The sequence below is a fragment of the Rhinatrema bivittatum genome, chromosome 3, assembly GCF_901001135.1.
Source record: "Rhinatrema bivittatum chromosome 3, aRhiBiv1.1, whole genome shotgun sequence".
In the NCBI taxonomy this organism is placed as follows: domain Eukaryota; kingdom Metazoa; phylum Chordata; class Amphibia; order Gymnophiona; family Rhinatrematidae; genus Rhinatrema; species Rhinatrema bivittatum.
The window spans coordinates 142,442,488-142,467,217 of NC_042617.1; the positions used below are offsets into that span (position 1 = coordinate 142,442,488).

At 43.3% G+C, this 24,730-nt stretch overlaps 1 protein-coding gene across 1 annotated transcript in view; it reads right to left on the reverse strand.

Annotated features, from left to right (window-relative positions):
• The window catches only part of CFAP61 (cilia and flagella associated protein 61), an 826,389-nt gene that overhangs the window by 581,635 nt on the left and 220,024 nt on the right, over window positions 1-24,730 (reverse strand). The window contains exon 13 of the mRNA XM_029593764.1: window positions 23,906-24,045. Coding sequence (XP_029449624.1) covers window positions 23,906-24,045 — 140 coding nt within the window. The remainder of the gene's footprint in view (window positions 1-23,905; window positions 24,046-24,730) is intronic.

The window sequence follows — 24,730 nt, forward strand, 5'->3', positions numbered from 1 at the left end:
TCCAAGGAGTTACTGCAGGAGATAATTCCGCAAATCACGTGCGGCAAAACAGCCACAGTGTGGCTCCTAACACGGTCAATAGCTACAACCCTTTCATTTGCGGTATGTTGTGTGCTAGAGGCCAGTAAAGGTTTATTGTGGTTCACAATGTTTCCAGACAGCCTGTTTCAGAGAGAGAGAGAGAGAGAGAGAGAGAGAGAGAGAGAGATGCTATAGTGTCTACTCCCTAGACAGGTATTTGTATCCCTATGAGAGGCTCACCTAGTAACTCGAGGTGGGGATTAGGTATGAGTGTAGGGGGTTGGGGGCCGCTTTCACATTCAACATGAGATGTACGAACAGAACAGTGGTCTCTTGTGAAGATTTGATGGCCTTCGGAGTGAGGAAACTCACTCCAAGATGAGATTTGGGCAATGTTCTCTCAAACTAGCTTGATGGACACTCTACCTGGGCAACAACAAGCTAGGTGGAGAGAACATTGCCCAAATCTCATCTTGGAGTGAGTTTCCTCACTCCGAAGGCCATCAAATCTTCACAAGAGATCACTGTTCTGTTCGTACATCTCATGTTGAATGTGAAAGCGGTCCCCAACCCCCTACACTCAATACCTAATCCCCACCTCGAGTTACTAGGTGAGCCTCTCATAGGGATACAAATACCTGTCTAGGGAGTAGACACTATAGCATCTCTCTGTCTCTCTCTCTCTCTCCACTGTGATGATTTGTTGGTTGTTTTACCGCGAAGATGTTTTCGAACATCGCAGCACGTGAAGTTTCCCCGCTGCACGAAAAAAAGCCTCATTTGCATGGGAAACCCCCCTTAATGCGATATTGGAAAATGAGGCGCAGAAAAGGGCCAAATGGTCTGCCCAGCAAGCCCATGATAGCACCAGCTGTGCCATACAGGTCTCCCCCATAAAGTTATTACCGGGGAGGGGTGGCAACTGCTGTGCCATACAAGTTACCCCTATACTTAGTTTCCCAAACTGTTAAAGTCTGGGCCCTTGTTGGTTCCTGTCTGAGTCCAATACCCCGTCATCTCCTGCCGTTTGAAGCAGAGAACAATGCTGGAGCTACATCACAAGTATAAGGCTTATTATTTAAGGGTAACAGCTTCATCAACAAGTTACCCCCATGCTTATTTGTTTTCCCAGACCGTAGAATTCATGTCCTTGTTGATTGCTGTCCAAAACTAATTCCCCTTTTCGACCTGTCATTAAAGCAGAGAGCAATAGTGAGTTGCATCAACAGTATGAAGGCTTGTTGGTTACGGGTACTATCCGCCACACCAGCAAGTTATCCCCATGTGTTCTTTTCCTCATTTCCATCCTCTAGCCTTTAGGGATCCACAGTGTTTATCCCATGCATGCATGTTATAAAATAGCCTGGATGCATGTACATGTGTACTCTATTTTAAATGGACATGCACATATGTGAGCAAATCCCATATTACTGTGTAAGTGGGGAAATTTTACAAAGAACACACGCTGACGCCATTCGCCACTTTCTTAGTTCATTCCCAGTTCACCCAATTAAGGGATAGGACCTACAAACCCCTCTATTTTAATAGCCTTCCTTCCCCGCTGTTTGTCCCAACCCTTAAAACTCTGGTGAATTGCCTACATATTTTTGTTTTAAAATTTACATGTCATCCATAGCAGAAGTAAAGTTACGCGGCAGGGGACCTGATGCTCACCAGTGAACACACTCACAAACTTGCTATTTATAGGTCTTTCTGCTGCCTCTATGAAAGCAATTCAGGTTCTGCAGAATTCTGCAGCCCATTTGTTGACTGGTGGCCAGTGTTGGGAGCATATTACTCCTAGCTTACAAGCACTCCACTGGCTTCCAGTAAGATTTCAGATTCAATTTAAGATACTGGTTCTTGTATTTAAAGTTTTAAAATCAGGTGAACTGTCTTATTTAGCTGATTGAATTAAAAATTACATTCCAACTGGTCCAAGGATAAGAATGTATTGGAAATTCCCACTATTCAGATAGCACGATTGCAAGAAATGTGGACTTATAAGTGATGAAAAGGAGTAGATTTGTACAATTCAGCTAGCACTGCAGTATATTTGCATTTGTATTTATTAATCGCTTAACGCAAAGTAGGCCTAAGCGATTCACAATCGAACAAGCATAAAATTATTAACAAAAAATAAACAGGAAAAACATAAAATAAAAGGTCCATACAAATCAATTCCTCTAGTTAGACTTTTCATCACTTATAAGAGCTATAATTCTTTATTGATCTCAATTTTATTATGAATACCTTTGAATGTGTCTGTAACAACACCCCTCCCCCTAACCCACCTCCCGAAAATACAACCCCAATTCAAAGTGCCCCTCTAGAGTGGTACCTATACAGAGAGTATCAGACTGACCCTATACAGAGTCTCTCTCTTTCTCTCAAGATACACGTGTAAAGGCGGTAGAAGTACACGCAGCAACAGTATTTTAAATGCTATGTGCATACTTTTATAAAATGAGGCATATTTTTACTCGCGCGTTTATGGGCGCTCGCACGGTCCTTTGAAAATGTACCCGTTAGTGTTTAAGTTAAGATTGTATGTTTGTTTTCTTGTTTAAAAATAAGATTGTATTTTAAAATGTCAGTGTTTTATGATATTGTAATTTGTCTAGCATATATTGATCGATATAGATGGAATATAAATATTTTAAATAAAACTCTTGTCATAGGGAGTGAGCAGCAAGAAACTGGAACTACTTTTAAATATTCGCCGCTGTTGGAACTCGATCCTGGAATGCTGGACTCGATGGACCTTGGTCTGAACCAGCATGGCACTTATGTTTTATGGGGTACTATATGGCATTAAGCATACCATGCAGGTTACAATGTGCATATACAGACCATTGTATGCAGCTCATAACATTTATTTTTATTTGGTTTGCTTTGTGATCTGGCTTTTAAAATATTTCTTAAATCTTAAATGAAGCACATAAAAACATTAAGTAAGATCAAGTACCCACTAAATTGTTTTATGGCTAACATGCATGTTTAATGCACAAATTTCATAAAGCGCTTCTGTTAACATGAAGTTAGTATCCCTAACAGGGCTACCTTAAAACTAACACAACTGCATTACATTTTAACTTAAATATGCAAATACTATGATATTCAGTCCATAACTCATTATCACAGTATTTGCCAAGGATTGCTAAATTTACTTTGGCCATGTTGCCAAAGTAAATTTAACTACATCTTAGAAGGTGTAGTTAACTGCTAGCATATTGACTGTCCTTACTCACTAGCAGTTAACTTTTGTGGAGAGGCAGTGTATTGGGGCCCCAAGCCCACCATCCTGAGCTAAGCCTCCCCAGATCTAAGAACTACCTGAATGCCACCAAAACTTCCCATTGAATCAAGCCTCCCTCCTCAGTCAAGGAATCCCTCAAGTGCCACTATATCCTCCTACTCATGGAAGTCCAAGACCCATCTGGAATTATAGAGCCCTCTCCCCATCCAGATCCAAGGAAGTGGCAGAAGGAGCATACAGCCTACTTTGGATCTGCCACTTTGATGGTCCTTAGTTGAATCGTAGCATTACTTCCTCGTAGTTTGACTCACACACACTGCAAGTGCATGCAAGTCAAAATACAAAGTGGAAAACTGCCATTCATTTGAGGACTAGTGAAGAGACAGGAGCAAAGTATGTTATTTGCCTCCTCCTTCTCCTAATGCCATGTCCCTAGTTCTGAGGAGGAGATGAGTGGATGGTGGGGTCCAATGGGTAAGATCTGTGAGTTCAGAGGTAGGGTAGAACTTCTGGTGGAGGAGAAGGTGTAGACTTTCATGGGTGAAGGACGGAGGGGGACAAGGTGTAGACTTCCGTGGGTGGAGGATGCAGGATTTAGCCACACTTGGGAAGAGAGATCTGGCAAACCTTGTCAAGCGGGGGCTCCTTGATTGAGAAAACCTGATTCAGGGGAGGAGTTCTGGCAGCACTCAGGGGGATTTAGAATACTCCTGGGCAGGAAGGCAGGGAGCCTCCACATTAGTACTTCCTCCATCAAATCCCTTTTAGCCTGTGCTAACTAGGCCCATATCTCCAGACCAGTTAACACAGGCTGGAGGGGACAACATAGATTGCGGCCACTTTAAAATGTCCAAATTCAGTTTGACGTGGCCATGATCTGCATCTTGTTAGCTTGGTGGACACTGTATTAAACTGCAGTTTAACGAGTTTTAGTAACTAGACTCCTTAGAGCAGAATGTATTTTAATTTACTTTTAATTGTTTTTTAACTGTAGAAAAAAATAGAGATTTTTTTTAAAAGACTGAGCTATAGCATGATGTTAAGAACAGTCATTTGTTTTCCTTGGTTTTCCTTACAACTTTGAAGCTATATTGTTGGATCATATAGCAGCCTGTTACTTTAAACACAATATATTTGTGCTTACTTTTGCTATTTTTCATATAGCTTGATTAAACAAAAAATATTATCAAAAGTACCGACTCTCTGAAGCTTCTCCTACAGTTGCTGTTATATTACACAGAATAAATCTCAAATCATGCAGAGTCTCATTTTCATCTTATGCCTCACAGATGCTGAGCTACGAACAGTATGTAACGTGCAAAACACCTGTGTTAGAGTCTGACAGATGCTCACTAACTGTAAAACTGTAAGGGAAACACATGTGAGATAGACTGGCTCATGAAATTTTAATGCCTGTGGTCCTTTCTGGCAAGGCCTTGATTCAAGTCAAAATATTTGGCTAAGGTGTACTACCTGGCTTCAAAAACCTAGAATCAAGATTTTCTAGTTTCAGGATGTCCTCTGCATGGTGAAATAAGTTTCCAAAAGGTGCAAAGAAATAATTGTATCATAAATGAACCCTTTCCAATATTTACGTTTAATGGTTACTGAATGTTTATTAGTAAAATTAGATTTTGTAACACCTGATATAATCTCTTTATGGTACTGTCCTCCTGATCTATCTGAAGAATCTTTACATGAGGTTTGGAAAGTTTTATTGTCACAGTCTCTAAGTTTATCTTATTTTATAATTATAGAGAATAAGGTAGATTGTAGAGTGGTTAGACACTTTATCTCTGCCTTAGCTATGAGTGATCTAATACATTTGGTAGATGTGCCTACACTTGAGAGAGATCTCACTTTAAATTTCATCTTTGGATCTCTTTTAGCTAGACAGCAGCTTATGTTTAGAGAAACTCAGAGGATTTCATGGTTGGACATTTTAATAGTTGCCGTAGTTTAGCATTTAGGGTAGTAGGTCAGGTTATTAACGCTTGTCCAGTATTCAAGGGCAGGTATACTAGGGGAAAGACTGACTGGGGACAATTTGGAGGTACCCTAGTGGAATTATTTGAAACTTGTCAGCATGAGATGAAGTGATAACTAAAGAGAAGCTAGTGGATTGGTGGTATGCTATATTAGATCACAGCTTGGAACAAGTAACCCTTCTGAAACCAGTTTCAGACTCAAAGAAAAATAAGTACCGTATTTTCCGGCGTATAAGACGACTGGGTGTATAAGACGACCCACAACTTTTCCAGTTAAAATATAGAGTTTGGGATATACTCGCCGTATAAGACTATCCCTCTTCTAACGCACATATGGTAAAAATTTTAAAAAACATCAGATTTGATTTCAATATGGTAATTTTAATTCAAATGCTTATGACATACAAGTACGGTACTTAGCAGGAAAACTGTCACTTATAAACATAAGGCTCTTTGTCATCAAATATGTAAACATAAAACAGTGCAAGTGGATTAAACTTTTCCTAATTCACTCTGAAGCTGAAAGGAAGGATAAAACAATAAACCCATGGGAGCTGCCATGCTGTTTGTTTTCTAAGCTGTCAACCAAACTGGAACTGATGATGATAGGAGGAAGATAACAAACAATAGAGAGAGAGCAAGTGCCGGGCAAGTCCCTGGCGAGTTAGCAACGCCCATCATAACTGCAAGCTACGGTATTTTTACAGGTTTTGCTGGTGTGACAGTTTCCCTTTAAAAGCCTTCAAAATCCTCCTGTTCATCATCTGATATCATAAGTACATCAATGACATCTTGTGATACATTTGTAAGGCAGTCATCGTATGGATTGAATTCCGTATCAGATGGTGTGGTCTCAGCTTCGGCTTCCTCTTCATCTTGCCACAAGTAGTCGTCCTCCATACCATCTAATGAATTTGATATGCCACATTTCTTGAAAGACTTGATTACTGTTTCTGCATCAATATCATTCCAGACTTTTATGACAAACTTGCATAAAACATCCAACTGTGGAGCACGCATGTTTCCTCCTTTTGTGAATGACTTTTCGCCGCTAACCATCCATTCATTCCACTGTTCTCGAATGCAATCTTTAAATGGCTTGTTTAGGCACACATCCAGTGGCTGTACAAACGATGTCAATCCTGCAGGAATAACTGCTGCATGTGTGTTTAATCTTGCAAGCCTTTGCTTGGTGCTGGGAGTTAAATGAGCCCTGAACATATCCCACACCAGTAGACTACATTTTTTAATAAGTCCACCTGGTCGCCTGCTCCATACATTATCAAGCCATAGCTTTACCACTTCTTCATCCATCCAGCCTTTTTCATTCACATGTACAAAACAACCAACAGGGAACTTGAGTTTCGGCATTGTTTTTCTTTTAAAAATAATCATTGGTCTCAGTTTGGTGCCATCAGCTGTGCATCTTAATACCACTGTAAAACTGGACTTCTCATGCCCTATTTTAATTAAAATTGTTTTTTCACCTTTTTGATGGACAGTTTTATTTCCAACTATATCAAAATTCATTGGAGTTTCATCCATATTTCCAATACTACTTAACAGATAGCCATGTTTAGTGCGCTGTTGTATTACGTATCGATGGAACTATTTACTTTGCTATCAAGCTCTGCAGGTAATTTTTGGGCAATTTTCGTCTTTTGCCTCAGTACCATACTATACCTTGCCATGAATCTAGTACACCAGGATACAATGGCCTTAAATCTGTTGCTTTGATCTGGGTTAGATTTGGCCCACTGAAGTGCCAACAAACGTATTTTATTTCGTGTCACTACATAACCATTTTGGCGATGCTCATTCACCATATCTGCTACATATTTTTCGAGTTCTGGCCAATGTGGGGTGCCTCTTCTTAATGCATACTTAGCCCTTGGCATACTCTTTAATGCTTTTTTATTTGCTTTCCAGTCTCGAACCATCTTTTCTGATACTCCATATTGTCTTGCAGGAGCAGTTATTATGTTCCATAGCAAAGTTTACAACTCTAAGTTTGAAACTGGCTTCATATTTCTTTCTTCTTGCTGGTGGAGCCATGATGGAGTTTTGACTGTTGGATATTTGTATACTGTACTGTATGTACTGGTGATATACTGTATGTGGTACCCAGTATACAACAACCAGCCAATCACGGCAAGCGATGTACCTTACCGGCGATTGGCTGGTTGTTGTATACAGATCCTGCTTGGATTGGTCAGCTCTCCCTGCCTGCCCAGCCCTCCCTGTCTACAAGACTATCAGAGCGGTAGCGCATTCCTCTGGCCTGCCCTTGTATCCTATTACCGGTACCTTCTTCTCTGCCTCTCAGATCTCGCTCCTGAGGACTGCAGTGAAGCGGCGCAGACGCCCCCCCCCCCCCCTTTTTTATACACATTTTTAAGGGAAAAAATACTGTAATTTTCTATATTTTTTTATGAAATCAACATTTACAGCAGGAGGCAGTGACTCGAGGAGTGAGGGCGCGCTGCCCGATTGGCAGGTGGATTGGCCAATCCACCGGCCCGATTGGCCGGTGGTTCATTCTCCGCTCCCTCGCTCCCCGGCCAATCGGGGAGCGAGGGAACGGAGAATGAACTTTTTTTTTTTGTAGAAAATAATGAACATTTTTACAGCATCCGGTGAGGGGAGGGAGTGACTCGAGGAGCGAAGGCACGCTGCCCGATTGGTCGGTGCTGGGCAAAAGGGGCTTGTCGAAGCAAGCCCCTTTTGCCCAGCACCGGCCAATCGGGGAGCGAGGGAACGGAGAATGAACATTTTTGACTTTTGAGAAGATTTTCAGAGGTTAAAAACTCGTCTTATACGCCGGAAAATACGGTAGTTTTCTACTAAGCAAATGACCCTAAAAGAGAGTTATATTAATTAGAGCGACTTTGGATGTAGACACATAGTAAGGAGGATAGAATTACTTGGCGGAGAGCTGCTATGATTTATTTTTATGTGATTATAAAATTAAAGAAGAAATATTATATGGGGAGGGTAATTTTCATAGAGATCAATAAATCAATAGCTCAACAGCTGTTGAGTGGCCAAGATAACTGTATAATATTACCCAGTTATCTTTAGGTGAATTTTAAGCTGAACTTAACTGATAGGTTGTCAGCTGAAAACTTTCCTAATCTAGCTGGTCCAAATATGTCTGGCTAGGTTTACAAATTTTAGGGCCTATTTACTAAAGGTTTTCTCCAATTTTGTGCCTATGGAAAAAATGATTAGTAAATAAGCCCTTAGCAAGTTAGCTCTGGTTAAATAAAATAACAAAACAAGAGTATCCCATAAGAGATCCCTCTACCTGCCTTCTCCCTGCTCTATATTAAAGATGAAGAACATTTTCTCCGAGGATAAGCAGGATGGTAGACCTCACACATGGTTGACATCATCAGATGGAGCCCCGATGTGGAAAACTTATGTCAACGTTTCTAACTTTGACTAGGCACACTGAGCATGCCCAGCATGCCCTATACCATGTGTCTATGTAGGATTCCTCTTCAGTCTATTCTTTTCCGTGGAGCTGTAAGCCTCGCGTTCTGATTGAGCTCAATGTGGCTGTTTCTGGCCTAGTGGAAAACTTTTTCATCTCGTTTTTTTTGTGATTTTCAGTTTTGTTCCATTGCCGGGTCCTTGGTGCCTCCCCATAGTGTTCTAGTCAGGGTTTTCGACGTTTCTGGTAAGTTTCCTTTTGCGGTCGGTTCCCCCTTTTCTTTCATTCCTTCACGACTACATCCAGTTTTTGTTGATGTCCCCAGTGCCTGAGGACCATGTCCATTACAGATCCTCATGAGATATGTGTCCTTTGCCTGGGGGCATCACAAGACATCTGGGATTGTCGCTTGTGTGCCCAAATGACCCCAAAGGGACATCGGCTTTGACTTGATAAGATGGATCATCTCTCCAGGTCAAGGAAGTCCGAACCATCGGCATCAGTCAGCATCAATGGACCTTGGAGCCACAGTGATGGACATCGATGGGACTGTTGGTTCCATCAGTGCAGCTGGCAGATAGGGGCACTGGAGACAGACCATTGCCAAATCTCCTCTGGACCGAGGACGCCGAATTCGTTAACTTTGGCCTCAGCACCGGAGAAAGACCAGGCCGAGCATTGAGGGAAGCCAAAGAAGCATCGGCACTGGTTCCCATTGATGTACAGTGCCAAGCACAGGAATGCATGAGCTTTTGCTGCAATGCCCCTGAAGCAATCCGGTGGCGAGGAGAGCCCCTCCTCTATCTATGTCGGGGGTCAGCGACAATCTCCATCAGTCCTGGTGCCAGTCACCAATCCACCTCGTGGGTCCGAAGAAGATCTGGCCACTCCTCCTTCCTCCCAGTCAGTGTTGGCATTGGCAACGTTTGAGGAGGAGTTGGAGCGTCGAGTTCAGCTGGTGGTGGATTGGGCACTGCATTGCATCAGGCCTATGGCATGGACGCCACTGGAGCTGACGCTTCCCATCATCCTACTGCTTATGGAGAAGCTCAACGTGCTCATATGGTGGTTGTTGCCGATTCCTCTGAGGAGGAAGCTCCACCGAGGCTGGCAGAGATGGCGAGGCCTGTAGTCCCCTGTCCAGTTCTACTGGTGCCTGTACCTTGAGCCCCATCCCCTGTAGTATACAGTGAGGATGAGGATCCCTATGACCCCTGGGGGGATGATCAGACAGAGATCTCCTTCAAGTGCTCTGATGGTCTCCCGTCAGACCCTTCTCCTCTAGATGAGTGAAGGAAGTCCCAGCCTGAGGACACCCTTCACAGGGTTTTTGAGGGTGATGGCAGAGGCCACCCTGTTTCAACTTTTAACAAAAGATGATGCCAGGCACAAAATACTTGAGATCCTCCAGTTCGTTAAGCTTCCTAAGGAGACTGTGGTGGTCCCAGTACACAAGATCCTTAAGAAGTTGCTGCTAAGGATATGGGAACACCCCCTCATATTGCCTCCCATTAATAAGAAGGCGAACAGGATCTACCTCGTCCAGAAGGCTGCCAGATTCGATAAGCGTCAGCTGCCTCACCAGTCAGTGGTGGTCAAATGTGCTATCAAGAGGGCCAAGCGCTCTTGGATGTATTCCTCGGCGCCACTGGGGAAGAACTACAGAGTGATGGATGCTCTTGGGAGGAAGGTCTTCCAAGGCACCATGCTTATTGCCAGCATTGCTGCCTACCAGCTCTACATGAGCCAGTACTCGTGGGACATTTGGAAGCAGGTACAGGAGGTGGCTGAGCAGCTGCCTCAACAGCAACACACTCTCATGTAGTTGGTGCACAAGGGCCTGGAGTGCAGAAAAAACGAGGTCCATGAGACCTAGATGTTTTTGAGATGGCATCCAGAGTCTCTGCAGCAGGAATTGGTGCCCTTAGAATGGCATGGCTGCGGGCCTTGGATCTCTGACCAGAGGTCAATGGAGGAACTACTAGCAGAGCTCTCCTCCCTGTTAATGGCCAGAGCGGTTGAGCCCGTACCACTAGGGCAAAGAGGGTGTAGATTCTACTCCAGGTATTTCCTGATTCCAAACAGAACAGCAGGACTCTGTCCCATCCTAGACCTAAGGGCCTTGAGCAGGTTTCTAAAAAAAGAAAAGTTCAACTTGATCCCCCTTTTGTAAAAAGGAGACTGGCTATGCTCCCTCAACCTAAAGGACATATACGCTCATATTGAGATCTTCACCGGTCACAGGAAGTATCTACAATTTGTGCTGGGAACACAGCACTTTCAGTACCGGGTGTTGCTGTTCAAGCTCGCATTTGCCCCATGGGTCTTCACAAGATGCCTGGCAGTGGTAGTAGTGCACCTCCACAGACTGTGAGTGCATGTCTTCCCATATCTGGACGCTTGCCTGTTCAAGAGCCTGTCTCAGGCAGGGGCCGTCAGGTCCATGCGCTTGACCATTCGGGTGTTGAAATCACTAGGGTTTGTTCTCAACTACCCAAAGTCCCATCTTAGCCTGTCAGCTCAATTGGACTTCATAGAAGCCCTGCTAGACATGGCTCAGTCCAAGGCCTTTCTGCCTCCCCAGAGGGTTGTTGCCTTGGCGACCATTATGGCAGAGATTCAACAGAACCAGCAAGTGTCAATCTGGCACATGTTGAGGCTGTTGGGCCATATGGCTGCAACCGTCCATGTTACTCCCTTGGCACATTTACACATGCACAGAGCCCAATGGACCATGATGTCACAGTGGCACCAGGCCAGTCAGAGCCTCCAGGAATACATCTGAATTGCCCCACCTCACGACTCCTTGTCCTGGTGGCGAGTACTTTCCATTCTGGAAGAGAGGATCTCATTTTGGAATCTCTCTACTCAAATTGTCCTAACCACAGATGCATCTACTCTGGGATGGGGAGCTCATATAGATGTGCTCATTACCCAGGGTCTCCGGAACACTCTTATAAAATCAACTTCCTGGAGCTTCAGGCGATCAGATACCTGCTGTGGGCTTTCAGATATCAGCTGTCCAACAAAGTTAACCTGATCCAGACCAACAACCAGGTAGCCATTTGGTATGTTAACAAGCAGTGAGGCACAGGCTTGTACTTCTTGTGTTAGGAAGTGGTCCAGATATAGTCATGGGCCCTGTCCCACGGGATGTGCTCAGGGCATGTACCGGGGGGGGGGGGGGGTGGACGAAGAACATGGTAAGGGACAGGCTAAGTTGAGCCTTCAGACCCCATGAGTGGTCCCTGGACCACAGGGTAGAGAATCAGATATTCTACCTCTGGGGGAGCCTAGACATAGATCTGTTTGTATTGCCCTGCAACAGGAAGGTGCCTCAATTCTGCCCCTTGTATGGGTCAGACGGAAAACCAGCCTTGACACCCTTACCCATCATTGGGGCAAAGGTCTTCTGTGCGCATATCCTCCAATTCTCTTAGTGGTGAAGACTCTCTTGAAGCTTCGCGAGGACAAGGAGACTGATTCTCATAGCTCCTCATTGGCCGAGACAAGTATGGTTTCCATTCCCATGGGATTTGTCCATCCGGAGATGGATCAGATGGATCAGTCTGGAGACTTCTACAAAACTCATCATGCAAGATCAAGGCAGACTGCGGCATCCCAACCTCCAGGCCCTGTCGCTCACAGCCTGGATGTTGAGAGGTTAATTCTGCAACTGCTTGATCTTTCAGAGGATGTGTCTTGGGTCTTGGTGGCTTCTAGAAAGCCTTCTACTAGAAAGTCCTATGGACTGAAGTAGAGGAGGATTTCTCTGTGGTGAGAGCAGATGGCCTTAGATCCGTTCTCCAGCTCCACACAAAAACTGATTACCTTCTAAACCTATCAGAAGCTGGCTTAAAAACGAACTCTGTTAGAGTTCATCTTAGTGCAAATGGCGCATACCACCAAGGTGTAGATGGTACACCCATCTCTATATAGCCTATAGGAGTATGCTTCATGCGGAGCCTGCTTCAACTGAAGCCTGCCCTAAGGCCTCTCGCTGTGTCTTGGTACCTCAACGTGGTGTTAGCTCAGCTGATGAAAGCTCCTTTTGAGCCACTACGCACCTGTGACCTGAAGTACCTGACCTGGAAGGTCATATTTTTGGTGGCAGTCACAGAAGTGTGCAGGGTCAGCGAGTTCCAGGCTGTAGTGACTTATCCATCTTACACTAAGTTTTATCATGACAGGGTGGTCTTGCATATACACCCTACATTCCTGCCTAAGGTGGTGACAGATTTCCATCTTAGCCAGGCAATTGTCCTGCAAATATTCTTTCCCAGGACCAATTTGCACCAACGTGAATGAGTACTGCACAGTTTGGACTACAAGTGAGTCTTAGCCTTCTATCTAAAGCAGACAGAAGCCCATAGACAGTTCATCCAACTTTTTGTTTCATTTGATAAGAAAAGGTTGAGCATTGCCATTGCTAAATAGATACTATCCAATTGGCTAGCAGTTTGCATCTCCTTCTGTTACGCCCAAGCGGGACTGCATCTTGTGGGTCATGTCAAGGCTCATTCTGTCAGAGCCATGGCAGCATCAGTGGCCCACTTGCAAACCATTTCTGTGGAGGAGATTTGTAAGGCTGTGATGTGGAGTTGTCTCCACATATTCACATCTCATTACTATCTGAATAGGGATGGTCAACGTGAAAGTAGATTCGGCCAGTCTGTCCTTCGGAAACTGTTTGAGCTGTTGAACCCAACTCTCCCACCTAGGGCCCACTGTCTGGGCTCAGCTGTCTTCCCTTCTGTTACCAACAGCACATAAGAACATAAGAACATAAGAAATTGCCATGCTGGGTCAGACCAAGGGTCCATCAAGCCCAGCATCCTGTTTCCAACAGAGGCCAAAACCAGGCCACAAGAACCTGGCAATTACCCAAACACTAAGAAGATCCCATGCTACTGATGCAATCAATAGCAGTGGCTATTCCCTAAGTAAAATTGATTAATAGCCATTAAGGGACTTCTCCTCCAAGAACTTATCCAAACCTTTTTTGAACCCAGCTACACTAACTGCACTAATCACATCCTCTGGCAACAAATTCCAGAGCTTTATTGTGCGTTGAGTGAAAAAGAATTTTCTCTGATTAGTCTTAAATGTGCTACTTGCTAACTTCATGGAATGTTCCCTAGTCCTTCTATTATTCGAAAGTGAAATTAACCGAGTCACATCTACTCGTTCAAGACCTCTCATGATCTTAAAGACCTCTATCATATCCCCCCCTCAGACGTCTCTTCTCCAAGCTGAACAGCCCTAACCTCTTCAGCCTTTCCTCATAGGGAAGCTGTTCCATCCCCTTTATCATTTTGGTTGCCCTTCTCTGTACCTTCTCCATCGCAACTATATCTTTTTTGAGATGCGGCGACCAGAATTGTACGCAGTATTCAAGGTGTGGTCTCACCATGGAGCGATGTAGAGGCATTATGACATTTTCCGTTCTATTAACCATTCCCTTCCTAATAATTCCTAACATTCTATTTGCTTTTTTGACTGCTGCAGCACACTGAGCCGACGATTTTAAAGTATTATCCACTATGATGCCTAGATCTTTTTCCTGGGTGGTAGCTCCTAATATGGAACCCAACATCGTGTAACTACAGCAATGGTTATTTTTCCCTATATGCAACACTGGTGTTGTTGTGCCTGTTGGCACCTGGTTAGGTGTCTGTTGGTCCCCTTTTTTGTAGGGGAGCAGCCAGTAGCTAGGGATTCACCCGTGTGAGGACTGCCATCATGCTTGTCCTTGAAGAAAGCAGAGTTACTTACCTGTAACAGGTGTTCTCCAAGGACAGCAGAATGTTAGTCTTCACGAAACCCGACTGCCACCCTGCGGAGTTGGGTTTCTCCTATTTTTGTTTTAATCATAATTCTATGTTATGAGACTGAAGAGGGACCCCATGTGGATGCATGGTACAGAGCATGCTGGGCATGCTCAGTGTGCCTAGTCAAAGTTATAGAAACTTTGATATAAGTTTTCCGCTTCGGGGCTCCATCTGATGTCACCCATGTATGAGGACTAATATCCTGCTGTCCTTGGAGAACACCTGTTACAGGTAAGCAAGTCTGTTGTCTGGAGGTCGCTGTCTTCTTCCTTTTTCCCTTTCTTCTGCCCACGCTACATAAAAATTAAAATAGACTATCCAGAGGCCAATGCCCTCTTCCTCCTGTCTGCCCAATATTAAAAAAAAAAGTCTGGTGGCCATCTCCCTTCCAATCCTCCTTCCCCATTAAAAAAAAAACAAGTGCCCCCTCCATTCCCCCCACCATCACTCTGAATCCTCCAAAAAATCACTGCTCTGAGCCATGAGGACACAAGCTTACCAACTGTCCATCTCAGCATCCAGTATTGCTCTGATGATGGACATCGAATTGGATGGACAGTAAGGGCCGGATTTTAAAAGCTCTGTGCACGTAAATCAGGTTATGCACGCCGGGCCTATTTTATAAAGGCCCGGCGACACGTGCAAAGCCCCAGGATGCGTCTAAGTCCCGGGGCTTTACAAAAGGGGCGGTCCGGGGGTGGGGCGATGCCAGAGACCTCTGGCACAGCAACCATTTGCCGCTACGTCGGAGGATCGTGTGCCGGCATGCTGCTGGCGTGCGCAACTTGCAAAAGGTAAGGCAGAGGTCGGGGGGGTTAGAATAGGGCTAGGAGGGGAAAGGTTAAGGGAAGGGGTGGGAAGGTTAGAATGGAGGGAAGGAACTGGGGAAGGCCGCAGGCTTTGGTGCGCACAAGATGCACTACTGTGCATCCCCTTGCGTTCACCGACTCCTGATTTTATAAAATCAGGCAAACATGTGTGCGTGCCAGGTAGCGCACGCACATGTACGCCTGTGCATATGTTTTAAAATGTATCTCAGCTTGGCAGAGGGATCTTTTCAAGAATCAGGGGGAGGTGGGGAAATGGAGGAAATACAAGGCAGACTGTAAGGAGGTATGGCTGCCAGGTATTTCTTTAATATTGAGCAGGTATAAGGGAGGGAGGAAGGAAGGAAAGGGACATCAGCTCCAGACATTTTTTTTATATTAGACTAGTAGGAAGGTTATTTGGTTAACTTTAGGCCTTGTATTTGATTGACTAGAGTTAATACTGACAGGCCAAGTTCTAATTACACCTTATGAACATCTCCAATGCTGGCTCTATTTATTTGTCTAAATTTTGTACGAGGTAAAATGTGTCTGGACATGGGGGGTGAATTTAAACCAGCAAGGTTTACCTGGCTAACTCCCAAATCTAGCTGGACAAAACCTTTGAATATAGACCTAAAAAAATGTTATGCAGATATACACAGTGGGATAGATTTTATAAATTTGCGCGAGCGCGTACTTTTGTTTGCGCACCAGGCGCGAACAAAAGTACGCTGGATTTTATAAGATACGCGAGTATCTTATAAAATCTGGGGTCGGCGCGCGCAAGGGGGTGCACATTTGTGCAACTTGCGCGCGCCGAGCCCGGCGCGTGCTCCCTGTTCCCTCCGAGGCCACTCCGAAATCGGAGCGGCCTCGGAGGGAACTTTCTTTCCATCCCCCGCACCTTCCCCTCCCTTCCCCTACCTAACCCACCCCCCCAGCACAATCTAAACCCCCCCTACCTTTGTTGGCAGATTTACGCCTGCTGAAAGCAGGCGTAAATCTGCGCGCGCCAGCGGGCTGCTGGCGCGCCATCACCCGACCCAGGGGCTGGTCCGGAGGCCTCGACCACGCCCCCGGGCCGGCACCACGCCCCCGGTCCCGCCCGAACCGCCCCCTGACCCCCGGACATGCCCCTCCCGCCCCTTTTACGAAGCCCCGGGACTTACGCGCGCGCCCGCGGCCTATGCAAAATAGGCGCGCCGGCGCAGGGCTTTTAAAATCCGGCCCAGTATTTTGAAACCTGCTCCCCCCCACCCCCCAAGTGCAAGTAAAGGCACACACACTGTTTTAAAGCATGTGTACATTTATCTACAGAGAAAAGTGGGCAGTGTTAGATTGGTGGAAGGGAAGTCCACATTAGTGTTTCATTTTGAAATCCTTATGGGTACTTTAATATGCGTACTTTGCTCTTGTTTAAAACAGAGGACAAATGTACCTGGATTCTCCTGCTGGCCTGCACTTTCAAAGAGAAACTCCACAAGGTTTTTCCCTTTGAAAATCAGCTTGGAGATCCACAGGTACCTGAAAGCTCCACAGATATTTTGAAAATTGCCCCTACAATGTTCTGTGTAAGAATATGTGTGATTTTAAAATAAGCTGAATAAAAATCAGCCCCAAAAGAAAGCCTGCATAACTTTGTTATGCAAAACTGTGACATATATAGAACCTACAGAACTTAAGAAGACAAGCCATAGGACACAAAGGGGAACTGTGGGCAGGCCCTGTGACTTAGGACATCATGCTGCAATCCATTAGACTCATGTTCGAGTTTGCTGCCATGTGGGGCTGGGAGGGCCTATGGGTGCCACAGAGGAAATATACTCAAGCCCAAGGAGGAATAAAGGATGTTTGCTGCTACTGTGGCAATAAAGAATAATCTCAGAGGAGAGTTCCCTCTGGCCCTCTGCCTTGGTATGCCATTGGAGGTGGGGGGAAGTGATTATAAAAGGTAAAATTGGGGTTTAAACAAAACAAAAATGGTAATTGCATTTTAAGAAGTAGTAGAGAAGATGTTTCCGGAAAAAATAATAAGTATATAGGCTACCAACCCACAAAATGAAAACTGAATAATGATGTAGATACACAAACTCATCTCATTCCATGGCAGACCTCATACGGGGCATACGTATCTAGTGCCAATGCGCAGTAGTACAGCAGCGATATAATCATTGGTCTATTGCCCGATGTGTATTTTTTTCAAAAACTTTTCCTCATGCGTAGGTGAACAATAAAATAGCCCATTGGCATATCACAAAATATATCGCAAGTGAATAATAAAGTAGCTTATCTTTTCTGAAGCTTTACAGATTTCATTTCCATCTTTTCTGAAGATTCGCAGATTTTATGCTCAAGAAATTAGCAGAGACATGGGCGTGAGGACATGCACGGAGTCAAGCCCGACACGGACCGCGTTTCGGCTAAACGCCTTCTTCAAGGGCCAACAATATCTGAAAGAAACATCTTAAATAAATCAACCATTCAGCAAAAACTTAAAGCTATATTTATAAGAATCTTTAGTAGCAGTGGTACGAACGTGAATTTAAGAATAGCAGCAGCATCGTTGACGGTAATAATTTCTTTCTCTGCTAGAGGGAACGTAGGCGCGCCATTTTTTAAATAGTAAATAGCCAATCAGAATGAGTGCTCCGCCCAGGAAGTGACGAGCACGGAGCTTTAAAAAAATCATATCAGGGAATACCATTCGATGGCTGCATTAAGGCCATCAGGATCTGTACAGCGTAGTTGAAATATCCAACGTTGTTCTCGTTGGTTAAGAAGTCTCTGGAGGTCTCCCCCTCTTAAAGTAGGGAAAATGCGGTCAATGACCCGCCATTTAAGGTCCAAAAACTGATGTTGATTGTCAAGACAATGTTGAACAATAGGCGCATTGATTTTGCAGGTATTAAGGCAGCTCCGATGTTCTATTAATCGTGTTTTGATGTTACGTTTGGTTCTTCCAACATAAAATTTATTGCACGGACAAATGATAATATATATAACATAAGAAGTGGAACAGGTAGAGTGAAAATGAGCATTATGAATGGTGCCAGCACTGTCAGTCCATGAGGGGCCATCCAAAGATTGCACACACATTGAGCACTTGCCGCAAGCCCAGTGACCAAGGGGTTCATTAGAAACTGTAGGGGAACAGGTATGTATCTGGGTCTGGGTCAACAAGTCCCGTAGATTTTTTCCTCTGCTGAAAGCAATTAACGGAAAGTCTTGAAAGACCTGATGAGTCTGCACAATATGCCAATGGTCTCGTATGATCTTACCAACATCCTGTGCCCTAGAAGAATATCGGAGTGTGCACACAAGCGGAGGATCCAACCGGCCTTCAGTAGGCTCTAACAATAGCCATTCACGTTGTGCATTATATGCTCTTTTTAATGCTTTCTTAATCACAGTGGGGGGATACCCACGATGCAACAGTCTGGATGCCAGAGCTTGTGCTTGGGTACAAAACTCTGCTTTGTCAGTGCAGAGACGGCGAAGGCGCAGGAATTGGCCAATCGGGAGACTCTTCTTTAAACTGTAAGCATGAAAACTTGAAAAGTGAAGGAGTGTGTTTCTGTCCGTAGGTTTCTTGTAAATAGTCGTAGTAAAATGATCATTATCCAATGTAATAAAAATGTCCAAAAATGAAATAGAGGCATGATGAAATTGCATAGAAAAAAAGAGATTGGGGTCCAGGGTGTTTATCCATTGTAAAAAAATCTCTAAATGAGCTGCATCACTGTGCCAAAGAAAAAAAATGTCATCAATGTAGCGGGTCCAATTTGAAACGTATGAAAATATGGGAGCAGGGTACAACAACTGTTCCTCGAAATTAGCCATATATAAATTGGCAAGGCTGGGGGCCATGGTGGCCCCCATTGCAGTGCCATGTATCTGATTGAAAAAATGGTCACTTTCCAAAAAATAATTGTCACATAAAGCGAAATTGGCTAATGTAATCAAAAATGCATTTTTGATTACATTAGCCAAAATTGGCAAGGCTGGGGGCCACCATGGCCCCCAGCCTTGCCAATTTATATATGGCTAATTTCGAGGAACAGTTGTTGTACCCTGCTCCCATATTTTCATACGTTTCAAATTGGACCCGCTACATTGATGACATTTTTTTTCTTTGGCACAGTGATGCAGCTCATTTAGAGATTTTTTTACAATGGATAAACACCCTGGACCCCAATCTCTTTTTTTCTATGCAATTTCATCATGCCTCTATTTCATTTTTGGACATTTTTATTACATTGGATAATGATCATTTTACTACGACTATTTACAAGAAACCTACGGACAGAAACACACTCCTTCACTTTTCAAGTTTTCATGCTTACAGTTTAAAGAAGAGTCTCCCGATTGGCCAATTCCTGCGCCTTCGCCGTCTCTGCACTGACAAAGCAGAGTTTTGTACCCAAGCACAAGCTCTGGCATCCAGACTGTTGCATCGTGGGTATCCCCCCACTGTGATTAAGAAAGCATTAAAAAGAGCATATAATGCACAACGTGAATGGCTATTGTTAGAGCCTACTGAAGGCCGGTTGGATCCTCCGCTTGTGTGCACACTCCGATATTCTTCTAGGGCACAGGATGTTGTTAAGATCATACGAGACCATTGGCATATTGTGCAGACTCATCAGGTCTTTCAAGACTTTCCGTTAATTGCTTTCAGCAGAGGAAAAAATCTACGGGACTTGTTGACCCAGACCCAGATACATACCTGTTCCCCTACAGTTTCTAATGAACCCCTTGGTCACTGGGCTTGCGGCAAGTGCTCAATGTGTGTGCAATCTTTGGATGGCCCCTCATGGACTGACAGTGCTGGCACCATTCATAATGCTCATTTTCACTCTACCTGTTCCACTTCTTATGTTATATATATTATCATTTGTCCGTGCAATAAATTTTATGTTGGAAGAACCAAACGTAACATCAAAACACGATTAATAGAACATCGGAGCTGCCTTAATACCTGCAAAATCAATGCGCCTATTGTTCAACATTGTCTTGACAATCAACATCAGTTTTTGGACCTTAAATGGCGGGTCATTGACCGCATTTTCCCTACTTTAAGAGGGGGAGACCTCCAGAGACTTCTTAACCAACGAGAACAACGTTGGATATTTCAACTACGCTGTACAGATCCTGATGGCCTTAATGCAGCCATCGAATGGTATTCCCTGATATGATTTTTTTAAAGCTCCGTGCTCGTCACTTCCTGGGCGGAGCACTCATTCTGATTGGCTATTTACTATTTAAAAAATGGCGCGCCTACGTTCCCTCTAGCAGAGAAAGAAATTATTACCGTCAACGATGCTGCTGCTATTCTTAAATTCACGTTCGTACCACTGCTACTAAAGATTCTTATAAATATAGCTTTAAGTTTTTGCTGAATGGTTGATTTATTTAAGATGTTTCTTTCAGATATTGTTGGCCCTTGAAGAAGGCGTTTAGCCGAAACGCGGTCCGTGTCGGGCTTGACTCCGTGCATGTCCTCACGCCCATGTCTCTGCTAATTTCTTGAGCATAAAATCTGCGAATCTTCAGAAAAGATGGAAATGAAATCTGTAAAGCTTCAGAAAAGATAAGCTACTTTATTATTCACTTGCGATATATTTTGTGATATGCCAATGGGCTATTTTATTGTTCACCTACGCATGAGGAAAAGTTTTTGAAAAAAATACACATCGGGCAATAGACCAATGATTATATCGCTGCTGTACTACTGCGCATTGGCACTAGATACGTATGCCCCGTATGAGGTCTGCCATGGAATGAGATGAGTTTGTGTATCTACATCATTATTCAGTTTTCATTTTGTGGGTTGGTAGCCTATATACTTATTACTTGTTAGTTGGCTTCTCCACCTCTTCTTCAAAACCAGGTGCTTGAGTGTTGCCGTGGTCATTCCGGAAAAAATAAGACATCAGCCTACATTACAGGAGCTGCAGTGAACAAAAAAACAAAAAAACAAAGCATTTAAATCAGAGTCCTAACAAGCTGTGTATTCAATGATGTGAAAAGATTGCCAATTGCCAGTGTTCCAGGAGACAGCAATGTTCACTAGATTGCAAAGGGCAATGAGATAATGTCATGATGACAATGCATTAGTCATCAAAATGATGTGAAGACGGTCATCTATGGAAGTAAAATATAGATAAGGAAGACAGATGTACAATTACAAAGCACATAGACTTTCATGCACTTTTCATGGGCAGTTTAGTAATGTTTCTTCCTTGCTTACCAGCATGCATCAAAATGAAACACTCATTAGGGCTTACAATCTAATGCTCATACTACTGCAAAAATAATTACTGCACTTTGGACTGGGTATACTAGAGGGAATTCTCTGTTAGTATCAATGGGAAAAATGTTTAGTACATATGGCCCTTTGAGAGTTTACATGGTTCAGTGTGTTATCTTGGCAAACTTTAAATACAGTCTTCATACCTGCAAACAATAAAAGCAAGGATGGTAACTTTGATATTGGCATGCGGATACACATGTATGCGCATATGCCAGCTCACGCCAGAGAACGTGTCCATTTTATAACATACACGTATATATGTGCATATGGTAGAAAATAGGCTGTATGCACGTACATATGCGCACAATTTTATATGGACATGCTCATGTAAATGCTAATGCCATGTCTAGAGATGTGTATCGTTTTTATATATTGTATCGATTTGTTAACTTCGTTTTTTCCACGTTTTAGACTTTTTTTCATATTTCACTTATTTCATTTTAGTGCACACTAATGGGACTTAGTACGCACTAACACGAAATTCAAATTTTTCCCAAATTTCGTCAAATTAGTGTTCGTTTTGGGGCACTCTCGAAACAGAACAAATAAGACCATTTCATTGAAATTATCTAATTCATGTAAAACAAATGCATATCTCTAATTTCTACCACATAAGTGGGGGGCTTTTAGTAGAAATGCACGGTGATGCAATTACCAGTTTCCCCAGTTCATTCCCAGTTCGCTCGGGAAAAGGATAGGACTTCCTGACCCCCCCCCCCCACACACTTAAATAGCCTCCTTTTTACCTTTAGCCTCTACCCTTAAAACCCCCACTGACTAGCCTAGTTCTTTTTGTTTTAGGATTTACATGCCATCTCCAGCAGAAGTAAAGTTTCGCAGTTCCCCAGAGCACGCTTGTGTGCATAAATATTTATATGCTGGTTTCATTCATAAATCCTGGAACACCCATGCTTCACTCAGACCACTCTCATGCTCTGCCCCTTTTTCTGAAAAAAATGTTTGTGTGCGAACCAGAAGATATGGGCATATGCGGGCATCTTTTAAAATCCGTGTCACGCATGCTGGCCTAACTTATGTGCATATCTCCTGGCTTTGGCACATGCTGAGCTTTTAAAATTCACCCCTTAAAGGCCACTTCATATGAAAGCACTCATATCTAAATACCTAGAGGTTGGAGATTTTGTTAAAAATGATTACATGTTAAAAATGATTACAATTCTGGAGACCGCATCTACAAAAGGATATAAACCAGATGGAGTCAGTCCAAAATATGGCTACTAAAATAGTCAGTGGTCTTCATTGTAAAGCATATGGGGACAGACTTAAAATCTAAACATGTATATCCTAGAGGAAAGGAGGAACAGGGGAGATATGATAGAGACATTTAAATACCTCCACGTTATCAATGCACAGTAGGCAGCCCTCTTTCAACGGAAAGGAGGCTCTGGAATGAGGGGTCATGGGATGAGGTTGAAAGGTAGTAATTTAAGGAAATATTTCTTTACAGAGAGGTTGGTGGGTGCATGGAACCACTTCCCAGTGTAAGTGGTGGAGACAAGGACAAAATCTGAATTCAAGAAAGGATAGGACAAGCATAGGGAATCTCTGAAGGAATGGCAGGGATTTTAGAGATGGACAGACTAGATAGGCCACTTGGTGTTTTTCTGCAATCATATTTCTGTTTCTTATGATTATTGAGCAGCTGGGTGCAACACAATCATAATATTTAAATTTAGCTGAAAATGTATGTTTAAAAAAACTGGAGCAGCTAAATTATAGGAGGCTTATTAATCACAGCTATGCTGACCCTAACTTGAACTGTCACATGTCTGCTTCCTGTTTCCTTTTGCCATTGTTCTATTAAACCAGGCTTAGCATGACTATGACTGACAATTGACCAGGCCTTACAAAATGGATGCCTTTTAAAAACATATAATTTTGGGATGATTTTAAGCAAATGCACAATAACAACATCTATATAAGGCTTACAACTTCTCCATATTTAGAGAGGGACTCCTTGAAAAGGTCAGTCTAATTATGGTAATCATCTTTTTTCAGTTATCCTGTTCAAAATACTTGTATCTATGGCCAACTTAAACCAGTAAATACAATTGTATTCTTAAAGCCTATTTTGGAAGCTCTGTTTGAGCAGAAGACAGCACAGGATGGCATTATTCAAGAAAATACTGTTGAACTAAAAATCCTAGATAAACATATTCATTTATTCATTGTTTCTGCTGCTTTCCTGTATCCTTTTATTTATTTTGTAAGAAAATAATTTACTAACTTGAACAGTCCGGCACGATGGAAAATATAAAGCTCATGAGGCAGAACGCAGGTAGTATAAGGTACCACGCGAATAAAGTTTTGGAGCAAAACAAATTCTGGCACAAGCTGAGGCACGGAGATGATGCAGTAGTCCTTGTCCTGAAAAGATTGGCCAACAATGATGTAAGAATTCATAACTCAGTTATTTTCATAGAACAAAGAAAAACATCACCGATGTGAATAAACAGTGAGTTTTAACTCTAACAGGGTCATTTATCAAATTGCTATAAGGCATTTTTGCATGCGTTAAGCCCATTTAATGCATGTGAATATGGCTTATCGGGGCCCGGTAGGTATTTATATCTCTATAGGAGGCCCACCTAGTAATTCAAGGTGAGATTTAGGTATTAGTGTAGGGGTTAGGGGCCACTTTGACATTCAAAATGAGACAAATAAACAGAACAGTGCTCTCTTGTGAAGATTTGATGACCTACGGAGTGAGGAAACTCACCCAAAGATGAGATTTGTGCAATGTTCTCTCAACCTAGCTTGATGGACTCTCTACCTGGGTAACATCAAGCTAGGCTGAGAGAACATTGCACAAATCTCATCTTTGGGTGAGTTTCCTCACTCCGAAGGTCATCAAATCTTTACAAGGGAGCACTGTTCTGTTCGTACGTCTCATTTTGAATGTCAAAGTGGCCCCTAACCCCTACACTAATACCTAAATCTCACCTTGAATTACTAGGTGGGCCTCCTATAGAGAAATAAATACCTAACTAGGATGAGGACATTATGCTAGTCTCTCTCTCTCTCTCTCTCTCTCTCTCTCCCCCTCCATAGG